This window comes from Melitaea cinxia, chromosome 13, assembly GCF_905220565.1.
Source record: "Melitaea cinxia chromosome 13, ilMelCinx1.1, whole genome shotgun sequence".
NCBI classification, from domain to species: domain Eukaryota; kingdom Metazoa; phylum Arthropoda; class Insecta; order Lepidoptera; family Nymphalidae; genus Melitaea; species Melitaea cinxia.
In genome coordinates, this window is record NC_059406.1 from 10,369,395 (window position 1) to 10,392,283 (window position 22,889).

General features: G+C 33.3%; 1 protein-coding gene across 1 annotated transcript in view; it reads right to left on the reverse strand.

Annotated features, from left to right (window-relative positions):
- The window catches only part of LOC123658896 (tyrosine-protein phosphatase non-receptor type 9), a 95,380-nt gene that overhangs the window by 13,571 nt on the left and 58,920 nt on the right, over window positions 1-22,889 (reverse strand). The window contains exons 5-8 of the mRNA XM_045594186.1: window positions 14,750-14,958; window positions 10,618-10,724; window positions 4,629-4,749; window positions 3,906-3,982 (exon numbers count right to left, since the gene is read on the reverse strand). Of these exons, the coding sequence (XP_045450142.1) occupies window positions 3,906-3,982; window positions 4,629-4,749; window positions 10,618-10,724; window positions 14,750-14,958 (514 nt within the window). The remainder of the gene's footprint in view (window positions 1-3,905; window positions 3,983-4,628; window positions 4,750-10,617; window positions 10,725-14,749; window positions 14,959-22,889) is intronic.

Consider the following 22,889-nt stretch of genomic DNA (forward strand, 5'->3'; position numbering starts at 1 on the left):
GCTATAAACGTATGAGTTCGGGCGTTTTTGTGATGATGGTTTTGCCCGGCGGTAAAAGCTCGTAATGAATGAAGCCCTTCCAATCGCACCATACACTCAACATCACCTTATTATCGTGTCAACCCGAGTTTTGCGATATCTTTCGATTCTTATCGTAAATGATCCACTTTTCGTCAACAGTGACCAATCTTTTCAAAATGGTTTGATTCTTTACGTCTTAAGAGAGAATCGCAAATGAGTACACGGTTCATTAGATTGCTTTCAGTGAGCTCAAGTGGCACTCATTGAGCTTTTTCAAATGGATCAAAACTGTTTTATGATGAATTATCAGATCTTCAGCTATAACGTAACTTCTCAAATGTAGATCTAGTTCCTGTTTTTCAAAAATGTCGTCACGTTTATCCGAAACAGGGCGAGCAGAGTGAAATGCATCTTTGACATCAAAATTTCCTCTGTTACTGACATTGCATTAGGTCCATAAACGTCACAAACTTTTTTCCGCAGCTTGAGTCGCCTTTTTCTCTTTTTTAAAGTAAAAATTTAAAATGTGTCATTGGCAATTTTATTGGCGGAAAAAACTTAAGAAAAAGTGGCGGGAATCTGTTTTTTACTTTTTACTTACATTTTTAAAATGACTTCTCTTTATGGTACTAAACCAGCCGGTTACAAACGATAAAACCAGAAACATTTTTACTAGAAAATATAAAAATACTTTTTCCCTGACCTATTATTATTATAATCCTAATGAGGGACGAAAGTTAATATAAAACTTTATTTTTACATCCGCACTAACATTATAAATTTAAGTTTTTTTGTTACGCGTTCACGCGAAAACTACTAAACCAATTATCATGAAACTTTATACACATATTTTTGGATGTATTACAAGTTGCATAGAATACCGCGGGTAAAAGCTAATCTATATAAATAAAAATGAATGTTGCTAAGCGCATACATAATTTAAGAATGGCTCGACCAATTTGGCTAATTTGTTTTTTTTTGTATGTTCCTTAAGGTCCACGGAAGGTTAAAAAAAAAACGTTTAATTTTTACTATTAACGTTTGACAGAACGAAGTCTGTCCGGGAAGCTACTTTTAAATAAAAATGTATTAAAAAGGCGATTTTAGCGATAATTTTAAGGCCCGTTTCTCCAATTATTATCTGTATAATGCTGTCTTATATAAAACGGAACCTACTCAACAGAAAAAATCTCTAAAACATTTTTTTTTTGTTTTTTATCATCGACACTATCAGTCACATGTTTTATTTGCAACCAGTAAATCCAAAGTTGCAGTTTTATTAGTTGAGTAAAACAGACTCTAAAAAGTATTTTATATGCTTCCATTTAAACGCATCACAAAGTTATGTACGCAATAAACTTGTTTTGTATTAGACAGAACAATCTCATAAATTTTTCAAAAAGAAATATTTTCAATAGCATTATTTAACTGAACAGCAGAAAATTTCTCGCTCAAAATATGAAGCAGCCCGACTGGATTTGTACCTCGGCCTTACCGAAGATCACAGCTAAATAATACAGCTTTCAAACAGTGTTGTTTTCCTGTTGGTGGGTAAGGCGACCAGAGCTCGCGGGGGGAATTCTGATATAAAAAAAATAATTAATTATCCGATTAAATATTTTAAAGATTATTGATCGATGAAAAATCCACAACGGCACAAGACTGGCATTATTTATAATGAACGACTTTTGTATTTCACAATTTTATTATTATCATAATCATAAATAAATATTGAGAGACGATAATGAAACGTGTCTTACACGACGCCACAAGTCCTATCAAACGCGATTACGATCGATAATTGTTTTTTCAGAAAAATATACTTATGTTTTTCCTTTATCGCTGAAATTAGTTATCGTAACGTCGACATTGAAGTCGACGTTACGATAACTAAATAAAAAAAAAATTAAACGTCAGTCGTTTGTAAGTAGCTGGAAAACGGCTAAACCAATTTAACGTTTTTTTTTTTTCATGACAGTTCGAATAAAGTTTTAGTTACGTTAATTGAAAAGGTGTTTCTAAAATTGGAAAATTTATGCACTTAAAAAGCTTCGTCTATGAAATTCGGACGGAGCAGCGTCTGGCTTATTAAATAAGATTGATCGACATCGTCGTGGCATTTATAGCTTTTTTTTTCTTTTTAGTTCGTGAACTTTATTTTAGTACATCTAGAATAGAAATAGTTATTAAATTATAATAAGCGGCAATATTTATAGACAAATAAATAAAATTGGAGTGTCTGTTTGTAATATTAACCCTCCGTTGGTCGTGTGGGGTCTTTGAAAGCCCAGGTGTTACAGAAATGTAAAATGTTAACATTTAAAACCATCTCAGCGATTCAATATTTTGGGTACCCTCCTAATTTGGATTATACTTGCTGCGTATACCCATTAAGTTCAGTTCGTGCGTAAGTGGCGTAAAATACAAACGTGTTTTGTGCGTACGGGCTTTGAAAGACCCCACGCGAGTAACCGCGTAAGTAAAATTTAATTGATTATTTTAGTTTAGATTTCATTTGTAACATATTTTTATGATTTTTTTTTTGTTACTTTAAATTTAATTAACTGGTAAAATGGACGAAGAACAACAACGTCATATATCAAGCTGGTTAGATGATGAAAATAACGATGTTTACGGTGGTAGTAATGATGAAGATGGTGAAGGCGGTATATATCCAGATAAAAGGAGTAAGCATAACACTGATTCTGAGCAGAAATGTGAAGATGGATCTACAGAATAATATGAGGTATCTCGGGACGAACTGCTTGAGAATTGGGAATCTTTGCGTGAGCATCGTCAGGTTCTGGAATCGTTGGACGAACAGCATGTGTTTTTGGAATCGAATAAACAACACATAGATTTGAAAAGTTCGTATAGAGATGATGATGAAGAGCCATTGATAAATATATCAAGTTCGTATAGAGATGATGATGAAGAGCCATTGATAAATATATCGTCACAAAAGTTTTTCATCGTCAAAAAGAGGGAGAGAAATGGGACCTACAAAATAAGTTGCAACTTGATTGATAAATTGCAAAGTGACATAAAAAAAAAGAAAAAAAATGAGGAAGACACCTTTGCATTCATTGTCCAAGATCATCAGATCGAAAATTCAAATCTGTTTGCCATTATTGTAAGGGTAACATATGCCTAACACGTATTAAAACGGTATACACCGACTGTGTCCAAAAAGATAATCGGTAAAAAAATGACTGACTTCAATTGGTAAAAGTTTATGTTTTTTTTTGTTGGTGTTTTCCAAATTTCACGTAACTGTCTTTGTTATTTTAGTGTTATTGCATGTAGATTTATTAAAAGGACAAGTTCCTGCATTTAGTTACATTAAAACATTTTTTTTGTGATTGTGGTCTCAAGGAGAGAAATTTAGGTTCCTACTTTTAGATTGTAAGTTGAAGGCAGAAATAAAAGAATATTTTTACGTAACTCGTTGTAGTTATATTGTAATTAGGTTAATTACCAATAATTCGCTAAGATAGTTAAGAAAATTTAATTAGATAGTTGTTTTTAGGCTGTTTATTTTTGGGGTCTTGAGAGACCCCACGCGACCAACCACGTGAACAAAAAATGCGCGACTGACCGAGGGTTAAAATAATTGCTTTTTACTATATATACGGTACATATACCAAAATAACATTTTTTTACAATTTTTGTCTGACTGTCTGTCTGTTTGTTCCGGCTAATCTCTAAAATGGCTAGACCGATTTTGACGGGACTTTCACTGGCAGATATAGGTGATGTAATAAGGAGTAACTTAAGCTACTTTTATTTTAGGTTTTCTTTTATAACTTCGAACTGAAATTTTTTTTATTTCACGCGGATTTTTTTTATTTTTCGCGGGCATAGCTAGTATATATTAAACTTACTTATTAAATCTATATCGTCCTCGTCGCCAGAGTTTATGTTGCCAGATTTTATATCGCCATTGTAACCGTGTGCGTGTCTGAAATTAAAAGAAAAGCATTAAGAACTTTTGTTACTTATCTGATCGACTATACACTGAAATGAACCAAAATAGATTGTAAAGAGCGACCCACTAGACAATCAACAATGGCATTTATAGGCGAAGGGTTGGAGCTTAATCGTCTACACCGTTCAATTGCAAATCGATTGATAATTTCAATACAAGAGCGACCGTTAGCGTTTACAAAACTGACGCATGACTACAAGAGGACGCTTGTTCATTTTATCACTTACACAATTATTAGAAACATAAAACGATTAGTGGTAGATTCAGAATTTTATTAGTGACGTTCTGGTTTAACTAAAATCGAACATTACTTGAAACGTATTTAGTATAAAGTATTGTCTAGGCGATATACTATATTCCGTAAAGGTTGTGGCAATTTAGAATGGTCTTTAAAGGTGAAAAAACCGTTTCATAGAATAAAAGTGCATAATAAAAATTACAGCCATGTATGTAGTAGATGAATAGAACTAACCAACTCAATGGTAAATTAAGTTAGTGGTTAACGACTGTATATGTTTATTTAATAAAGGAAAATATTTTAAAGTCACACTCATATAAATACAGGTTTACGCTTATATTTACTCATAAATCGATATCAATGTTATGGTTCAATGAATACCTGAGCGGACTCGGATCGCAAGTGTAGGGGGGTTCACTGATGTGCATGATGTCGGAGCCGTTGTCGAGGCGCGCCACGCGATCACTGGTCATGTCACACGCCACCTCCGCATCTATTAGACCTGTGGGATTGACATTATTATTATTATACATTAACGTGATATTTTGAATTGTCGACAAAAACATTTTAACCTTATATTACCGAGTCTAAGCTTGTAGTAATGAACAAATGAAACGAGATGGGTACGTAATATTAGTACTGAAAAGTATCCTAGCGTGATATTACTTCTCAACTAAATAATCGAAGATTTGTACTCATGAAAACTGGTAATCCTCGAGAAAACCCACGCGTCTGGAATTTTCCCCACTTAAAAGCTACTTCTTCTGGTTAGAATATTATTATTAGAAATAAACATAATTGAATTGGCTAGAAAACGAAAAAAAAAAAAAACGATTTCAATTACATTGACACAAGTAATACAACGTAGCTAGACGAAAAAATAGTCAAGTCAATACGCGTTATCAAACATAACACAAAAAGTCGTTATCAGATATGATCAAATTTAAATGGGACTAGAATACAAACACCAGCTTTCGATTAAAAAAAGGAATCACCAAAATCGGTTCACCAAGCGAAAAGTTATACGGTATAACACAGTAATAATAATAGGTCAACGAAAAAATAGTCAAGTAAATACGCATTATTAAATATAACTTGAAAAGTACTTGTCAGATCACAATTAATTTAACCCGGCGTCAATGACGCTGGGTCATTTTGATCCGAGACAATTTTAAACTGATATATTTTATTTTGGCTTTGGTTGTGTGGATCGAAGGTTTGTGTAGCTGGAGATATGGCCCCCTTCTACCCGCTCCATTGGTCTGTATTGTATCTCTGTGCAACGCCACGTGCGCTGGGAGATACAAGTGCGTCAAGTGAAAACGGGTCATTATGACCCAGCGTCATCGTTGGCGTAGTCATTTCGTGACTCATGTTTATACGCTTATTTAGTGTTTAATGTTAATTAACTTTGTTTTTAAACATTTTTAGTGAAAATTACATTGCAAAATGACTTAGCTGGAATTGTGGTGTTGTTAGAAAAGTCTGATAACAACAATGAAGACTTCCAAGGTGCTTCAGACGTGGATATTAAAAACCATTTATTTAAGGCAGTAATGAGAGTGTAAGTGAACAAGAAGCTATAGTGATAAGGGGTCAGATTCAGATAATATCGATCTTGCGTACAAAGTCGATCTTGATGACCAGGGAAAGAATGGAATAATGTGGCAAAAAAGCATCAGCAAGATCGAATGTACTTTCCAGCTAACGAACTTAGTGGTATATACAACGTGAGCGAAAATTCAAAATGATAGCCACTGACGATTTTCTAGACAATGCTAAATATATCTGGCATAAAGCGAATACATTGGGCCAAAAGGAATGATACACGCAGTAAAAGACATTTTTTTCTAAATAAGCTGGGCCTTGCTCTAATTCACGAGCATTTACAAACTCAATAGGATTTCACTTGGTGACCCTACTGAAGAGCGTCCCCAAAAAGTTACAGGAACTCGCAATAGATATCAAGTACGTTTTTCTTAAAGGATAACAAAGCGCCTCACAATTGTCATGCGTGACACATTTACATTTGCCCAGGTGGTTTGAATCTATACTGCAATGATGCAGCAGTTTCGTGGACTTGATTGATGACGTAGAAGGCTGATTTGTTTTAATTTTTATATTATAAAGCTTATGTGATCTCTCTATTAGTACATAAAACTATTAAATCCTATTGTTGCTACGAATACTTCACCAAAAAATCAAATTATAAACATGTTATATTTTCAAAGTTAATTTTGCATGTGTTAATAAAAAGTGAATAACATTTTAATTTCTAGAACTTTTGTTATTATTTTTATTTTACTCTGTGATTACAAAGAACACTTTTTAATAAACAGTCATTAAAATTAAGCTGACTTACTAAATTTCTTGAAAAATTATTGATAAAATTTGGGTCAATATGACCTGGCGTCATCGTCCTCGTAATTATTTTCACGTCATTTGCGCCGGGTTAAATAGGACCGTGCGTGATATGACACAAAAAAAATATCGAAATCGGTTCACCCAGTTATAGATAAGTTCTGAGGTAACATACATTTAAAAAAAAAAAACAATCGAATTGAGAACCTCCTCCTTTTTCGGAAGTCGCAATATCAAATCACTCTCAAAATCTATTTTGGTAACTATAATTTAGAGACAGTAGTGGGACTCTTAATAGTTTATTCCCGTTGCTTTCAGTAACCTTTTTTAAATCTATTAAACAAAAAAAAGTTGATGTAGTAGACCTTGACTCTTCGAAAATAGACAGGAAATTGAAAAAAAAAAAAGTTGTTTTGACTGACGCTAAGAGTTGTATTATTTGGTTTAAGAAGTTTTTTCTTAGATCTAATAGAAAAAAAAATTGTAACACTGCTTATAAAGCAACACTTTTTTATTATTTAAATTTAATGTTATTACGGTGTTGTTATAGATTTTATCACACGTGTAAAGGTCAAAACGTAATGTCAACCTACGCATTGCTATTAGCGTCAAACAATAATTAATATTTCATACGTAAATGTCATTAATTTTAAAATAATGTTGATTCAGAAACACCCTGGAAATTGACGTAAAATTTAATTTATTTTGAAATATTTCTTGAGTTTGTTCGAACTGTACCAATGTTTTATATTACATGTTTTTATATTTTACCAATGTTTTTATATTCGCCCACACACACGAACAAAAACAGGAACACGCATACGCCCACGAACCTCACGCACACAAGCACCCACATTTTTGTCTAGTTGACCTTCGCCTGATTTTTAAACAATTTTAAATAATCGATTAAACAATTTTGCGTGACTATCCTATTAATAGACTAAAGTCCAAATCATGTAATCGAGTTTCAGAAGATAACAAGGACACGTTCATTACTTTTTCATTTCTAATTATTATAGGAAGATAGACACAAGCAAAACCTATTTAATTGTCCCATTTCTATAAGTTATGTGTTAAAAAGCATTAGTTTTTATAAGAAATATGGTAAAAACAATTTGAGTATCAGCAGAGTTGTTGTCATGGAGTTAATGTTGAACTAACTAAATAGATGAATTGACTAAAAAAACATTTGTGTTCAATATTTTGGGAAGTAGACAAAACATTGTTTATGTATCATTGCTTTAAAAAAAACTAACATTTTGGAACGCAATATAAAATACGAATGTTGTAAAAACCTATTGATAAGTAATACAAACAAGGTAATTTGTCAAAAGCAGATAATAAGCGTTTGATTGTTACTGAAGATACACGTGTTTTTTGAAGATAAAAATAAAAAATAGATATACTTTTGTTGTGTTGTTGTCTATATCTTCCTATAGTTTATATTGTTTTCTAATGTTTACACGAATTTCACTCATTTTAATTAATCACCCAAAAAAGGCGCACCAAGACGTCGAGTTGCGGAAAAAATTACGTGCAAAACAACAACAACACTCATTTTAATGAAACGTCTTTTTCGGATTTTAACGCGGTTTATTATAAAGAAACACATAAAGAAATTGCCCCGACAATATAAAGTTCAATAGAAATTCATATCTCTACGGTGTTCAAGGTAATTTTTTTTACTTAATTGACAATCATCACTTCAGCCTATTGTAGTCCACTGCTGGACTTAGGCCTCCACAAGTTATTATTTAACTATTTGACTTATACACGCATATATACTCTTTTGTTTATTGTTAAATTCTGCAGTCAAATTGTTTTTTTATTAAAAAGGTTCTTTATTTTCATTAATTTTTGTTTTTTTTTAATTATGGTGGAATTTCGACCACTGGTCGACCATTAGTTTATTATAAGGGAGTAGGGTCAACAACGCGCTTACGATGCTTCTGCTGTCGCAGGCGTCTATAAGCTACAGTAATCGCTTACCATTAGGTGAGCCGTATACGCCTACGCATGTAATCAGATCTCGATGAAATTTAAATGTGATCACATAATAAACATCGGCTTTCGATTAAATTAAAAATCATCAAAATCGATACACCCAGTAAAAAGTTATGCGGATTTTCGAGAGTTTCCCTCCATTTCTCTGGGATCCCATCATCAGATCCTGGTTTCCTTATCATGGTACCAAACTAGGGATATCTCCTTTCCCACAAAAAAATAATTATCAAAATGGGTCATAAACGACTGAGTTATCCCCGATCATACATACATATACATATATATATATATATATATATATATATATATATATATATATATATATATAGTCGAATTGAGTAACCTCCTCTTTTTTTGAAGTCGGTTAAAAAATGTAGAAAATATGTTAGAGCAATTTATTATTCACGTGTCTGGTGAAGTTGATCAGAAGGAAGAGATGACTATAGTTATTAAGGTAACAAGAAATATATAATTTAAATTATTTTTGTGGTTACGGCACTGAACAATATAGCCACCCTCTCTCTTCCCGTGGGTGTTATAAGAGGCGACTAAGAGATAAAACAGTTCCACTTCCACCTTGGAACTTAAAAAACCCGACCGATGGCGGGATAGCCATCCAATTGCTGGCTTTGAAAAACACAGGTTGAAGACGGGCAACAGCGTCTTCGGTGCGACAAAACCAGCCCTGCCACTTTGGTGACCACCAACCCGCCTGCCCAGCGTGGTGGCTGTGGGCGGAACACATGAGTTCGCGCCATTTTTACCTCGAACTTGTGAAGTCCAACAGTAGACTGCGATAGGCTGAAGTGATGATGATAATGATATTAAGTTCTTGTACATAATATATTAGTAGAAAGGAGGTCACACTGGTTAATTACAATGTAAGGTAACACAAGATAGTTATTGGTTAACAACTATAGATCGTAATATAATATGCGACAGTTAATTCGTTTGCACAAATTGATTATCCAAATTGTCTAGGTAAAGCTACTAGCAGGATATAACAAGTGCACCGTGCCACGCCAAAGCCAAGACTGCCTTAGCCACGTTTTTTTTTTTTTCGAAATGACTGTTGCTGTTGGCCCTAGTGGCTTTTACAGCGTCACCGGTGAGAGGGGCCAGGTACTATAGACACCAGCCGCGAAGGAAGATGTGGGCCCTTGGAGGGCACGGAGATGACGTTCGTCCTAAGGTCTCCTAGCGAGATCGCACCTCGGCTTAGAGCGTCGTCGGAGTGGCCGCCTTAGCCACGGTTGCACCGGTCGTTTTGTGAGGGTAGGTGAGTATCAAACGATGTGCTAGGTGGCGTGATCGGTGCATCTGTTGTTTATAAATTCCATGCCAATTGCGTACGACAGCTCCAGTGCCGACATAATGTTTATATTATATTCAATATTGGTTTTTGAAATTATTTATATGTATAAAAAATATCTCTACAGTAAATTTCAGTAGTATTCAATATGAAACGGACCTTAACAATTTTTCAAAACTAGAACAAAGGCGTTGGACCTCACCCCTAACAATGACCCCTCTCACATAGTCAATATTGGAAATGTGCAAGAGACATACTCAGTACTCCTTTGTTAAAAAAATAGACTAGTAATTTAATTGAAAAAATTGATTAAAATGTTTTACCTTGCCAAAAATCTCTGTGTCGGTAGTTTACATTAATCGTAAAAAAAGTTTATTGTTATAAAGAATACTTCATTACGATTGCGCTAAAATGAGTGATGCAATAAAACTGAACAAATCAAAGATGGATTGTGGATATAGAATAAATTCCTATTTCCCTTGATCACGCCATAAGTTGAGACTGAGTTTATAGATTTCGTTCGTCTTTTTTTTTTTCAGTTTTCGATATTTCTTAAAGAATGAAAGAAAATTTAGCAGAAATTCGGAAAGTTTCAAAATACTGAACGACTATTTAACTTCACGCGTTTTACGGTTCGCCAAACAGAAAGAACATTGTCTCAATAGAGTCAGCTAATTTTACTCAAAAACTTACCATTTTGTGGTTTGACGGGCGGTATGTGATTGCTTATTACATAGTCATCTATCACATCCAACTTCGAGTTCAGGTTGTTCGTATAGCAGTTTCGGCAGTGCTCTAGCCTGAAAGAAAAGTCTTAAGATGAAATAGTGTTCGTCATCAGTGCTTAAGTCTACCATTTTATGTGAAATATTTCGACACAACCCTATTCAATCTTCATTATTTTGTCAAATTATTGCACCAAAAGTTTAGAGCGTTTGCAATTGATTATAAGACAATAAAAACGATCCTTGATATATTAATTATAATATTATTTTTAATTATCAACAACACAGAGTCAATGATTTATCGTCGGAAAACTACATAGACGTCATGATGGCAATAGTAAATTAATTCTCCAAACCTGTCAAACTAACAACTTGCAAAAACAAATTTATCAGTGATTATCTTCTCGACAATCTGGGGCGGAAACATTGTTTATAAGTTGAAAATTAATACTTTAAATTAATTGGCCTAGTTGTAAGTGTACGTAATATCTCCAATTAAAGTTCTACATAGAATTTTAATTTAAACATGTTGTAGGTATCTAATATAAAAAAAATAACTTAACCTTCTTTCAATACATAATAATTATATACATATAAATTTAAAATATCAAATATTAACTGCTAACTTACGTGTGTATACTATAACCAATAATAATATGAACTCCAATGTATGCATCTCATAGCCAATCCACCCTAATCATAGCAAGACTATTCTACAGCTTTCTCAACCTGTTAGTAATAACAACAAGTAAACTAAGACCCCTCAGTTCAGAAATAGACTAAATAAAATTATTACGAAACGTAACACTACTTAGTCATATATTATTATTTCAGAATTCTATTTAAACTAATACGTAATATCTTTAGATTAACTTGTTCATTATAAATAGTCTTAGTTATATAACGAGGTGAAATTTAAATTCTAGTCTTAAATGTTCAACCAATTCAAGACTTTTTAGTCTTGGTTTTAGAAGCTGTGGAATTAAATAGAAATTTTTAAATAATAAAGATAAAAGGTTGATCCCTGCTATATGTGAATTCATATACTTGTATGTATCCTTACACTTTTTTTGATATTATATAAATAAGCATATCAGATATTACGTAAGAAAGAACTCATTGGTGTGTTCTTTTATGAAACACGAGATATAAAAATAAATAGAACAATCAGGACAGTTAACCTCCGATAAAGATATAACAATACACCGCTACTAACAACACAAAGACTCACAAAAAGACAAGGGCATATTGTTCGTCGAGATTCGAACAATTCTGTTCTAATTGACATAACAGATGACATTTAGGTAGTCGTCTTTTATATAGAACGCTACCTGATTACTATGACAGACGGAATAACTGCGAATAGGTCAATGAGATTAAAATGCCATCACATCAGTATTGTATGGTATGGCCGACTTTTTTTAATACAGTACACAATACGTTAGTAAAATACACATTAAAAATAAATTGTTAGACACGATTTAAAACTTTAACTATCGTCAATAATTTTAAAATGCTTGAACATAAAAACGACCTGCATGATTTCGTAATCGCATTGAGTTTTGCTACTTGTCAAATTAGTTGACAGTTATTATTAGTGTACTGTTAGTAATTGTCGTCATGTAATGTCTTAATAACAGAAAATGTCCTTATTAAACGATCTTTTGTTTAGTACAAAACTAACTTAAATAAAACAGCAAACTTCTCAGCTTTTCTAAGGATACTGTACCTACTCCAAGGGTGCACATTAAATACTGTTAATAAGACCCGAGAAGAAAAATATAGAGATTTCGTCTATGTCACTTAGAATGAACCTTCATAATTAGGTATGTTGTTTTATTTTGATTAAGAACTGTATTGTGATTCTTGTGTTGCGAATGATTGTTGAACGACATATTCCTATGTAAACCTAATTGTTTTTTTGTGTACGTGTAATTTGTACTTTTGTTACATGTTTGTATGGTAATAATAAATTTAAAAAATAAATAAATGAAAAAACACGAAAATTATTGGATCGAATAAGTAAGTGGAATTTTTAAAGTTGTTTTTAACGTCGATTTTAAAAATAACATCGTGCTAATAATGTTTTATTGCTACATAGTGATAATTGTTTCATTATTATGGATTATTTCGACGACATTGTTTAATTACGTTAATAGTCCAGCCGTAGCGTTTTTCTGTAAATGATTTTATTATAGTTATTATTCTGCTTTTGACGTAACTTTAATGTAGTTCCAAAGGAGCTATCGATGCAAGTTTAAAAAGCATTGTCACATAAATGAATAAAATTTGAGAGAATACACAATAGGTACTAAGAATCTATTAGTTATTTAGTGTGTGATGATTTATAGATGTGATATGTGGCAGAAATGTGATATGTGGCAGATGACATTCCTCTTAAATTGATATTTAAAAAATGTTTATTTTAAGGATGATACGATTCCGAATTTAAGTAATATTTTTTCTGTATCAAATATAATGACAAATTATATTATAAATTATATATACTATACTACGTTGTAATTACATAACTTTGTCATACTAAAGTTAAAAAATGATTTATTAGGAATTGTCTCTTTGCAAGTTCATTATATAACAAAATAATAAAAAAATAATATTGAAAAAATTTAATATAGATCATGTGTAAAGACGATTTCGCTTAATTCAGGATATTAGACCAAATGCGAAGGAAAAAAATCTAGTTAACGTAAAATTCGACAAGTAAATTTAGCTGTAATAATATCGGGTCGTTATGAAAAAAAATACGAGGGTTTCTTGGATAAGGGTGTTTCCTAATTATGACAATTTTGGAATAAATTGGTAATGGTCACTATACTTTTAAAATATTATTCCTTTGAATGTGTCGTTTATATTTATTTCATACTAGAATAAATAGAATATTAGGACAAAAAGAAATATATATTTATAATACCAACATTTATTAAGAAACTAGAATACTTATAACTCACTAGCGACCAGACCCAGCTTCGCACGGGTGCACTACTGATACTAAATATACTACAGAATGTCTTTATTTATAGTATGAAGCTAGCTTATAGAATGGTTATTAACACAATAACAACATTCAAAAATGCGTCATTAGATTACACGTTGTTACAGAATACGTTGAAGAAATAAAGGTTCACTACTAGTTCCCCGTAGGTGATAGCGTGATAATCTGTAGCCTATATGTTGACCCGACTTCTTAATAATATTCGTGCCAAATTTGAATTAAATCCATGCAGTACTTTTTGAGTTTATCCCGGACATACATACAGACAAAAATTCTAAAAACTATATTTTTGGCTTCGGTATCAATTGTAGATCACACCCCAAGTATTCTTTTAAAAAAATTTCAATGTACAGTTTTGACTTTCCTACCATTTTATTATATGTATAGATTAGCGAGATGTGTACTCGTAAAAGAATCCCAAGTATGAAATACTCCTTCAATATTTTATTTATTAAAGATATAAACACTGTACTAATAACTTAATAATACTGACAATACTAATTTTTAGTCTTTTGACAATACTAATGTTTAGTCTTTAGAATAGAATAGAATAGTAATAATACTTTATTGCACACCACTAAGAAGGAATTTACATTCATTAAGCAGTCATTTAAACATAGGTATAGGTTGTAATGTACACAGCCGATCTTATCGATAAATAGCGATTTCTTCCAGACAACCTTTAGATAGAGGAAAATACGCATTGAAAAGGTAGGTGCAACGTAAACATCAACATTATTTATGAATAAAATATAATAGTTTTTCATCATTATTTACCATGATATTCATCCAGTGTAGTTAGTTTACGTGTATTAAAAAAATGGAACAAATTTTTTGAATATCATATCAAAAATTGACCGCTCGCCAGCGGGGATCGAACCCGCGTCTCCGACTGACCGTGTCGGCGCTCCAGCCAATTAAGCTATGGAATGGATTGATATGATATTCAAAAATGTTTAGAATTCCTAATGTGTGGGTAACACAAAAATAAAATCGTACATATTAAAGTGGAACAACCTAACTGTCAAGTTTAAGTAAAAGCGGGTATTTAATAAGTCTTAATAACAGAATCTCTATTATTATTTACCAGGCAGCGTGATCTGGCTCTAGCTGTCCGCCGAGCTGTCGCGGCAGGCTCGCGCGCGGCACGTGCACGCCCAGCTGCGGCGCGCTCACCGTGTGCACTCGCTCGCGCAACTTCTCACGCACGAACAATCGGAGGATTCGGAACGGCGCCTTGAACCACAGCGGCGCCGTCACTATCAGGACCTTCTTTAATTTAGCCGGATAACCACCCTACGACAACAGAAACGATACATACATAAATAGTGGAACAATTACGAATTTAATGACTAGTTCAACACGTCTATGTGTGATTAAACTTCATACTAAAATTACTAGATGTAAATGATTGATACCATAACCAGACCACATTAAAATACCGTACATCAATTCAAAGCCAAATACTAAAATATACACTCATTAGACCTTAATAATAAAGTAGTACTTGATATAAAATACTTATAGAATTGTCTATTTCTTAATTTATTAGGTATCGAGTCATATATAATCTAAAAATAAATCAACTGAAGCTATAGACCCTTACGTCCACTCTGTATTTCAAATACGCACCGGCGCGTTCTTGTCTGATTACGCCACCTGAAAACTGCCTCTGCACATCGAATAAATTTCCATATTGGAATCACTTACGTATTTCGTTTTACAGTGAGGTTAGTCATTGTGCGTTTTATTAATTAGTGTGTAATTATAACGAATAAGTCGAGTAAAAATTGGTGATGCAACATAAAACGAGCACAGTATTATGACGAGGAATTACTCTGTAATTATGCTTTATTATTCGATTCCTTACATAAGACGATTTTAAAGTATTTACATAGATGGAAAATTATAATAATTTTATCATTATTTTGTATCTCTTACTTTTTTATTGGTTATTTTTTATGTATACATTGTTTAATTGAGATTTTTAAAGAAATATATTTCATAATTTTTTTAACCGACTTCCAAAAAAGGAGGAGGTTCTCAATTCGACTGTATTTTTTTTTTTTTATGTATGTTACATCAGAACTTTTGACCAGGTAGACCGATTTCGACAAATTTTGTTTTAATCGAAAGGTGGTGTGTGCCGATTGGTCCCATTTAAATTTATTTGAGATCTAACAACTACTATTCGAATTGTGTCTAATAATGCGTTTTTACTTGACGCTTTTTTCGTCGACCTACGTTGTATTATACCACATAACTTTCTACTGGGTGTACCGATTTTGATAATTCTTTTTTTGTTGTAAAGGGGATATCCCTAGTTTGGTACCATGATAAGGAAACCAGGATCTGATGATGGGATCCTAGAGAAATCGAGGTTACTGGGTGTATCGATTTTGATAATTTTTACTTTAATCGAAAGCTGATGTTTATCATGGTGGTCACATATAAATTTTATCGAGATCTGATAACTACTTTTTGATTAATCTTTGATAACGCGTATTTACTTGACATTATTTTCGTCACCTTACGTTGTATTATACCTCATAACTTTTTACTGGGTGCACCGATTTTGACGTTTCTTATATAAATTAAAAGCTACTATTCGTCACGTGGTCCCATTCAAATTTAATTGAGATTTGATTAGTAATTTGTGAGTTATATCTAATATTGCGTATTTACTTGACGGTTTTTTCGTCACCCTACGTTGTATTATACGTTATATCTTTTTACTGGGTGCACTGATTTTGATCTTTTTTGTATAAATCAAAAGCTAATACTTGTCATGTCGTCCGTTTTAAATATGATTGAGATATAATGAGCAATTTTTGAGTAATCTTTGATGACACGTATTTACATGACGATGTTAAGACGACTGTGGTCATGTTCAATACTTTGCCACAACGCCATCTATCAAAATTTAATGAAATTACTTCGTTCACTATCGATCAAATTACAATATTCCACTAGAGTAGAGAGTAGCAGTTTATTCGTTATAAATATATTTGAGCTTTTAATTTTTGAGTTATCGCTAATACTGTGTATTTACTTGGCTATTTTACGTCGACCAACGTTATATTAACCTCATTACTATTTTACTGGGTGGACCGATTCTTTTTTTAATCGATAGGTGGTGCTTGTCATGTGGTCCCATTTAAATAAAATTGAGATTTGACTCGAACTTTTTGAGCTATATCTGATATGGCGTATTTACTTGACTGTTTTTGGAGTTTTCTCCTTAAGAATCGATTTTCATTTAAGGCCCCGGAATGAAAAAATTGAACAGTAAAATCTACTGAACGAATGACCTTGTTAGAGATGGCGTTCAGACGTTTTCTAATAACGCAATTAGGTTCCGATAGATGGCGTTATTGGATTCATTTATTTACAATTTGATATAGTAATAATATATTTCTTAGACTAGTAAGCCTTTTTGTGCCTATTTAGACAGTTGATCTGAAGGGGTAAACTCCAGTCGTGCATCGGAGCTGTGTGAAAACATGAACATTACATATTTTTAATAAAAAAGACAAACCGTAATTCAATATAAATCCGCTTCAACTAAAAAACCCGCCGTAATAAGCGATGTCAGCGCTTCGCGCGAATCGACGACGGGCCTTTTATGAAATTTCTGCCTACAATCGCTAACAAAATGTTAGAAATAACAGTAGAACATTATATAATTCTACAATTTTATAATGTCGCGTTATATGGAATACGAACAAAGTATTACTATTTTTTCGTCGATCTACGTTGTATTACTCTTCGATGTAATTGAAGTCGGTTTTTTTTTTTCGTTTGCGAGCAAACACAATTATTTATTATACGACTAGGTCGGCAAACAAGCGTACGGCTCACCTGATGGTACGCTGTGTCCATAGTTTATAGACGCCTACATACCAGACGAGCCCAACACCAGAAGCATCGTAAGCTCCCCAAGAGCTCTGGCTACCTTACTCACCACAGGAACACTACGCTACTTAAGATCAGTTTTATTTCGCTGTGAACTTCTGTAAGTTTGAGATACTTTCCCAGGCGGGCTGGACCAGATGTTATGATAGGATATATAAGTACATATTTGTATTTGCTTCTGAAAATATTTTGATTTTACATACGTTTTAAGCATATGGCTATTTTTATGTATATAATTATAATTATGACAGTAACGATGTGCCACCTTTAAATGTTTGTACGGAGAGTATGGAACGAAACCTGAATTGAGTACGTATCTAAAAGGTAGCCTGAAACCGATCGCTACTTACTATTAGAATGGTCTTTGTACGTTATTATTTGAGGAGTATAATAAGTAATATTCTATATATTATAGCAATCTAAAACCTTTGTCTATAATAGTAAAAGTAAACCAATCGAGAACATACAAACACGAACGTAATAAGGCGCTGATTTGAAACGTTATTGAGGTACTTTAGAATCTAGAATTTAAAAAGGAAACGTTACATCGCACCAAATAAGTCAGTCAAGGAACATCTTCGTGTTCGACGCTGATATATTTCTTCGAAACGCACTTACCAATACATGAAGCAAAGTAGTTTCTTATTAGGTTAAAGTACACAAATTTGTGAATTGACTAGAACTTATACATACGAGTACTTATGCAAAAAACTTTAAAAGTTTATCAGAAAAATTCACTCGAATTAAAAAGATAATATACGAGATATTTGAAAAAAATATCATAACAGTCTTTATGATAGCAAAAGAAGCTAGAATTTTTTTTTAGCCACTTTCGTCTGTTGTTAGCGTGCTACGATAACACACAAATATAACTAGTCTGGCCATAAATACTGTTACATAAAAACTTCTTTGTTTCAACTTTTTCATTATTATGAAATTGGAACACGTATATTATTTTAAAAACTTATTTCGATTTCGCGCCATTTCACATATTTTACATGTGAAATAGCGCGTTAAAGAATGTGTGAATGGGGTGTTAAAGAAAATAGGATTGCAGTGATCGCCTTGCACAAAGTGGGTATGGAGCTGTCGATCATATTCCAGACACTTTAAAAGCTTGGTATCAGTCGTATGTTCGTATATCCTACTATCAACAGATACAGCAACACTTCGTCTGTCGCAGACCAGATAAGATCGGGGCGGCCGCGTGTTGTTAGAACTACAAAGGCTGTTAATGCTGTTAAAAGCCAGAATTCGTCGAAACCCCATTAGGAAGGAAAAAATCTTATCGCGTGAAATGAAGATTCCCCCGCTAGGACTCTGTCGCGTATTATAAAACAAGACCTGAAGCTCGGTGCTTATCGCTGATATACAGGACATGCCCTGGCTAAGATTTAGAATAGGTAAAATCGAATTTCGGGACCGTGGGGGGATGGGGGGTGGGTGGGTGGGGAACACTACCCCTGGTACCACTATCACACCTCGGAACCCCATGGTTATGGAGATATCGATGGTTAAAGTTTTGAGGTTAGAAGAAGAATTTAAAGCTATTATTATACCTTTGAGCTCCGCGTCTGACTTCACCTTAGCTCCAACGCTGCGGGCAGTGCAATTCATGCGCCGTTTTGCAACTTTATAAGTTATTTTCGAACAGAAGTACGTAAAAATAATCTCGATTTCAAGATCAACAAACGATACAACTTGCGGTAACTATGCTTCGATCCGTAGCTTTAAGATGTTATATTCACATTTCGCACTTGATATTAGCATTTTAAACGTTAAGTTATTGTTTTTACACGATTTTTTTTAACAACTGAGAAATAGATGTTTTAATAAAAAATGACAGGCCACTTATCGTTTCGTTCTAAAACAATATACATTGTTTTTGTTTAAATAACTGTAAAGGCAAAAGTCTTACACCATACAGCCTTGTTTCATATTATATTTTTTAATTAAATATATTTTATTTTTGATTATTTACTGTTATAAACGAAAAATACTCAATATTTTAGTTCATTTTATATAACAATAAATAAATATAAAAATATGTTGAATATAGGTGAAACAAAAATACCTATGTAGTTAATTTTCAAAATTTATGGTCTATAATTTTAAATTATAGTATCAAAATTAATTTATATTTAGTAACATTGCGTGCTAGAATATAGGTTTAGAAATTCGAAAAATACCCAAAACCGAATCGGAGCATCCCACTGTCCACGTGGTCTTGGTCTGTCCTACCCCTAGAGTGTTTTCTTTGTGTCGCGGAGGCGTGGAGGGAGGGCAGCCCTCGCCCGCCGTGCGAAAGCGCGCGAACGAATGCGTAGAGGAGCGGCTGAGGCTGGTCGCCGAAGGCGACCAGCCTCCGCTGCGGAACGGAGCATGAGTGAGCGTGCTTTCGCACGCAAGGGCGGAAGGGCTGCACTTCCCGCAGCGCCGGAGCCAAGCGTTCCTCTAACTTTAAAGGTGGTAGATTATTTTTTTTTGTAACAAAACTGTCTATAAACGATATAATTTTTAAATTAGATAGGTTAGGGTTTTTTTTTTTTTTTTAGTAACAAAATTGTCGATAAACGGTGTAACTTTTAAATTAGATAGGTTAGGGTTATTTTTTTTTTTTTTTGTAACAAAACTATGTTTATAAACGATATAATTTTTAAATTAGATAGGTTAGGGTTTTTTTTTGTAACAAAACTATGTCTACAAACGGTGTAATTTTTAAATTAGATAGGTATGGGTTTCTTTCGGTCTTTTTCTGAAGTCAGATTATTGTAAAAAAAAAATTATTCATGTCATGTTTTTTACTTCATTATATTTTATTTATTTAATTAAAAAATATTATATGAAACAAGGCTGTATGGTGTAAGACTTTTGCCTTTACAGTTATTTAAACAAAAACAATGTATATTGTTTTAGAACGAAACGATAAGTGGCCTGTCATTTTTTATTAAAACATCTATTTCTCAGTTGTTAAAAAAAATCGTGTAAAAACAATAACTTAACGTTTAAAATGCTAATATCAAGTGCGAAATGTGAATATAACATCTTAAAGCTACGGATCGAAGCATAGTTACCGCAAGTTGTATCGTTTGTTGATCAATCAACCTCAAAACTTTAACCATGGATATCTCTATAACTATGGGGTTTTGAAGTGTGAAAACCGTGTGAAACCGTGTGAAAACGTTAAATTAACGTGTGGAATGTTATAATTAAGTGCGAAATGTGAAAATAAGATGTGAAAACTATAGAATGGAGCATGAGTATCGAAGTTGTATTGTTTGTTGATTTTGGAGTCGAAATCGTTTTTATTTTTAAAATAGCTTATAAAATGTGAAAATAATGTGTGAAATGTGAAAATAATGTGTGAAATGTGAAAAAACGCGTGTGAAATGTGAAAATAACGTGTGAAAGGTACGAAATTCTTCTTCTAACCTCAAAACTTTAACCATCGATATCTCCATAACTATGGGGTTCCGAGGTGTGATAGTGGTACCAGGGGTAGTGTTCCCCACCCTCCCCCCCCCCTTCCCCCCACGGTCCCGAAATTCGATTTTACCTAATCTAAAGCTTTACCCATGCCCTAAATCAATCTTTACAATTAAAGAGAGTGGATCGATCAAAACTCCTGTCGCGATACGCAGGTGAAAGGCGCAGAAAAATCCTCTTTACCGATGTAAAAATTTTCACGATTGAAGAACACTACAATAAGCAAAACGATAAAGTGTACGCTCACAGTTCTAAAGAAGCTGCTCAAGTTGTCGGAAAGGTACAACGTGGTCATCATTCTGCGTCAGCGATGGTTTGGTGGGGCGTGTCTTATCAAGGAGTCACAAAACTACATTTTTGTGAAAAAGATGTGAATACTTCAGCCAAATTGTATCAAGATACAGTCTTGGATCATGTTGTGAAACATCTCAACAATACACTTTTTAAAATATACCGTGGACTTTACAGCAAGACTCTGCACCTGGTCACAAGGCACGAACTACCCAAGCCTGGCTTGAAACCAACGTTCCGAACTTTATAAGAGTTGAAGACTGGCGCTCATCTAGCCCAGACCTCAACCCTTTAGACATCAAATTATCAGTTTCAGGTCAGTTATAGAGGACATGGCCTGCTCTAAACGACACGGCAACATTGAGTCTCTTAAAAAATATTTGGAGCAAGTAGTGGCTAAATTTCCCTTGGAAACAGTGCGTAAATCCATAGATTCGTGGCCAAACAGATTAAAGGCCTGTATAAAAGCTAAAGGTAGCCGTGGTGGTTTCGAATACAATATATTTTTATGTTTTGCTGAGACGTCAATAAATATGTAGGTATACATTTTAATAATATTACATTACTTCATTTAAAAAAAATGCATTTTCATTTGTAACAGAACTTATGGCTGGACAACGTATATGTGATGCATGATTAAAATCGGATCATTTATTTTATTAAATATATCTATATGTACATATATTAATTGACAAACAAAAGGCAACGAGGCAAATAGCTGACCTACTGTTGCTGATCTAGTATATGTAGGTGACCAGGAAATACGATACATTCCTTGCAGAGTTAAACTAAAGCACGCAACTAATTTAATAATGTTACATCATGTTTGAAACTCGGTTATCTTCAAAACTTTGGGTTTCCCTTTCGTTATTTTTAGATGATTTATACTATTAAGCAAAACACATACATTTCTTCTCATCTAAATTTTAATCCGTGGTAAAGGATGCTGGTGTTGCCTTAAGTGTTTTAACCAACTTCCAAAAAAGGAGTCGTTTCTCAATTCGATGTATTTTTACCCGACTGCCAAGGAAGGGTTATGTTTTTCGCGCGTATCTTGTATGTATGTATATTTGTATGTAATATTCTTTACTACCTCATATTTCCAGAACCACTGAACGGATTTACATAATTGAGGTATCGTTAGGTTCGTCTTAGCTGCCCAAGTGTTCTTAGATAGGTGACATTAACAAAAAATCAAACATGGCGGCTGCGCGAAGCCATTGTAGTTAATGAAAAAAAATTTTTTTTCTCGAATACTACATATACTACATATACTACTACATATGGGTATCAAATTGAAGGGCACAATACAAGGATTTTAAAAAGGTATATCATGATTATTATTTATGTATGTTACAGAACTTTAGACTGGGTTGACCAATTTTGATATTTTTTTCTTGAATTTAAAGGTAGTGCGCGTCATGTGGACCCATGTAAATTTAATTAAGATCTGACAAGTGCTTTTCGAGTTATATCTAACTAGCTGGTACTCGCGACTTCGTCTACGCAGTATTAGTAAGTACTTCGAGTAGCTT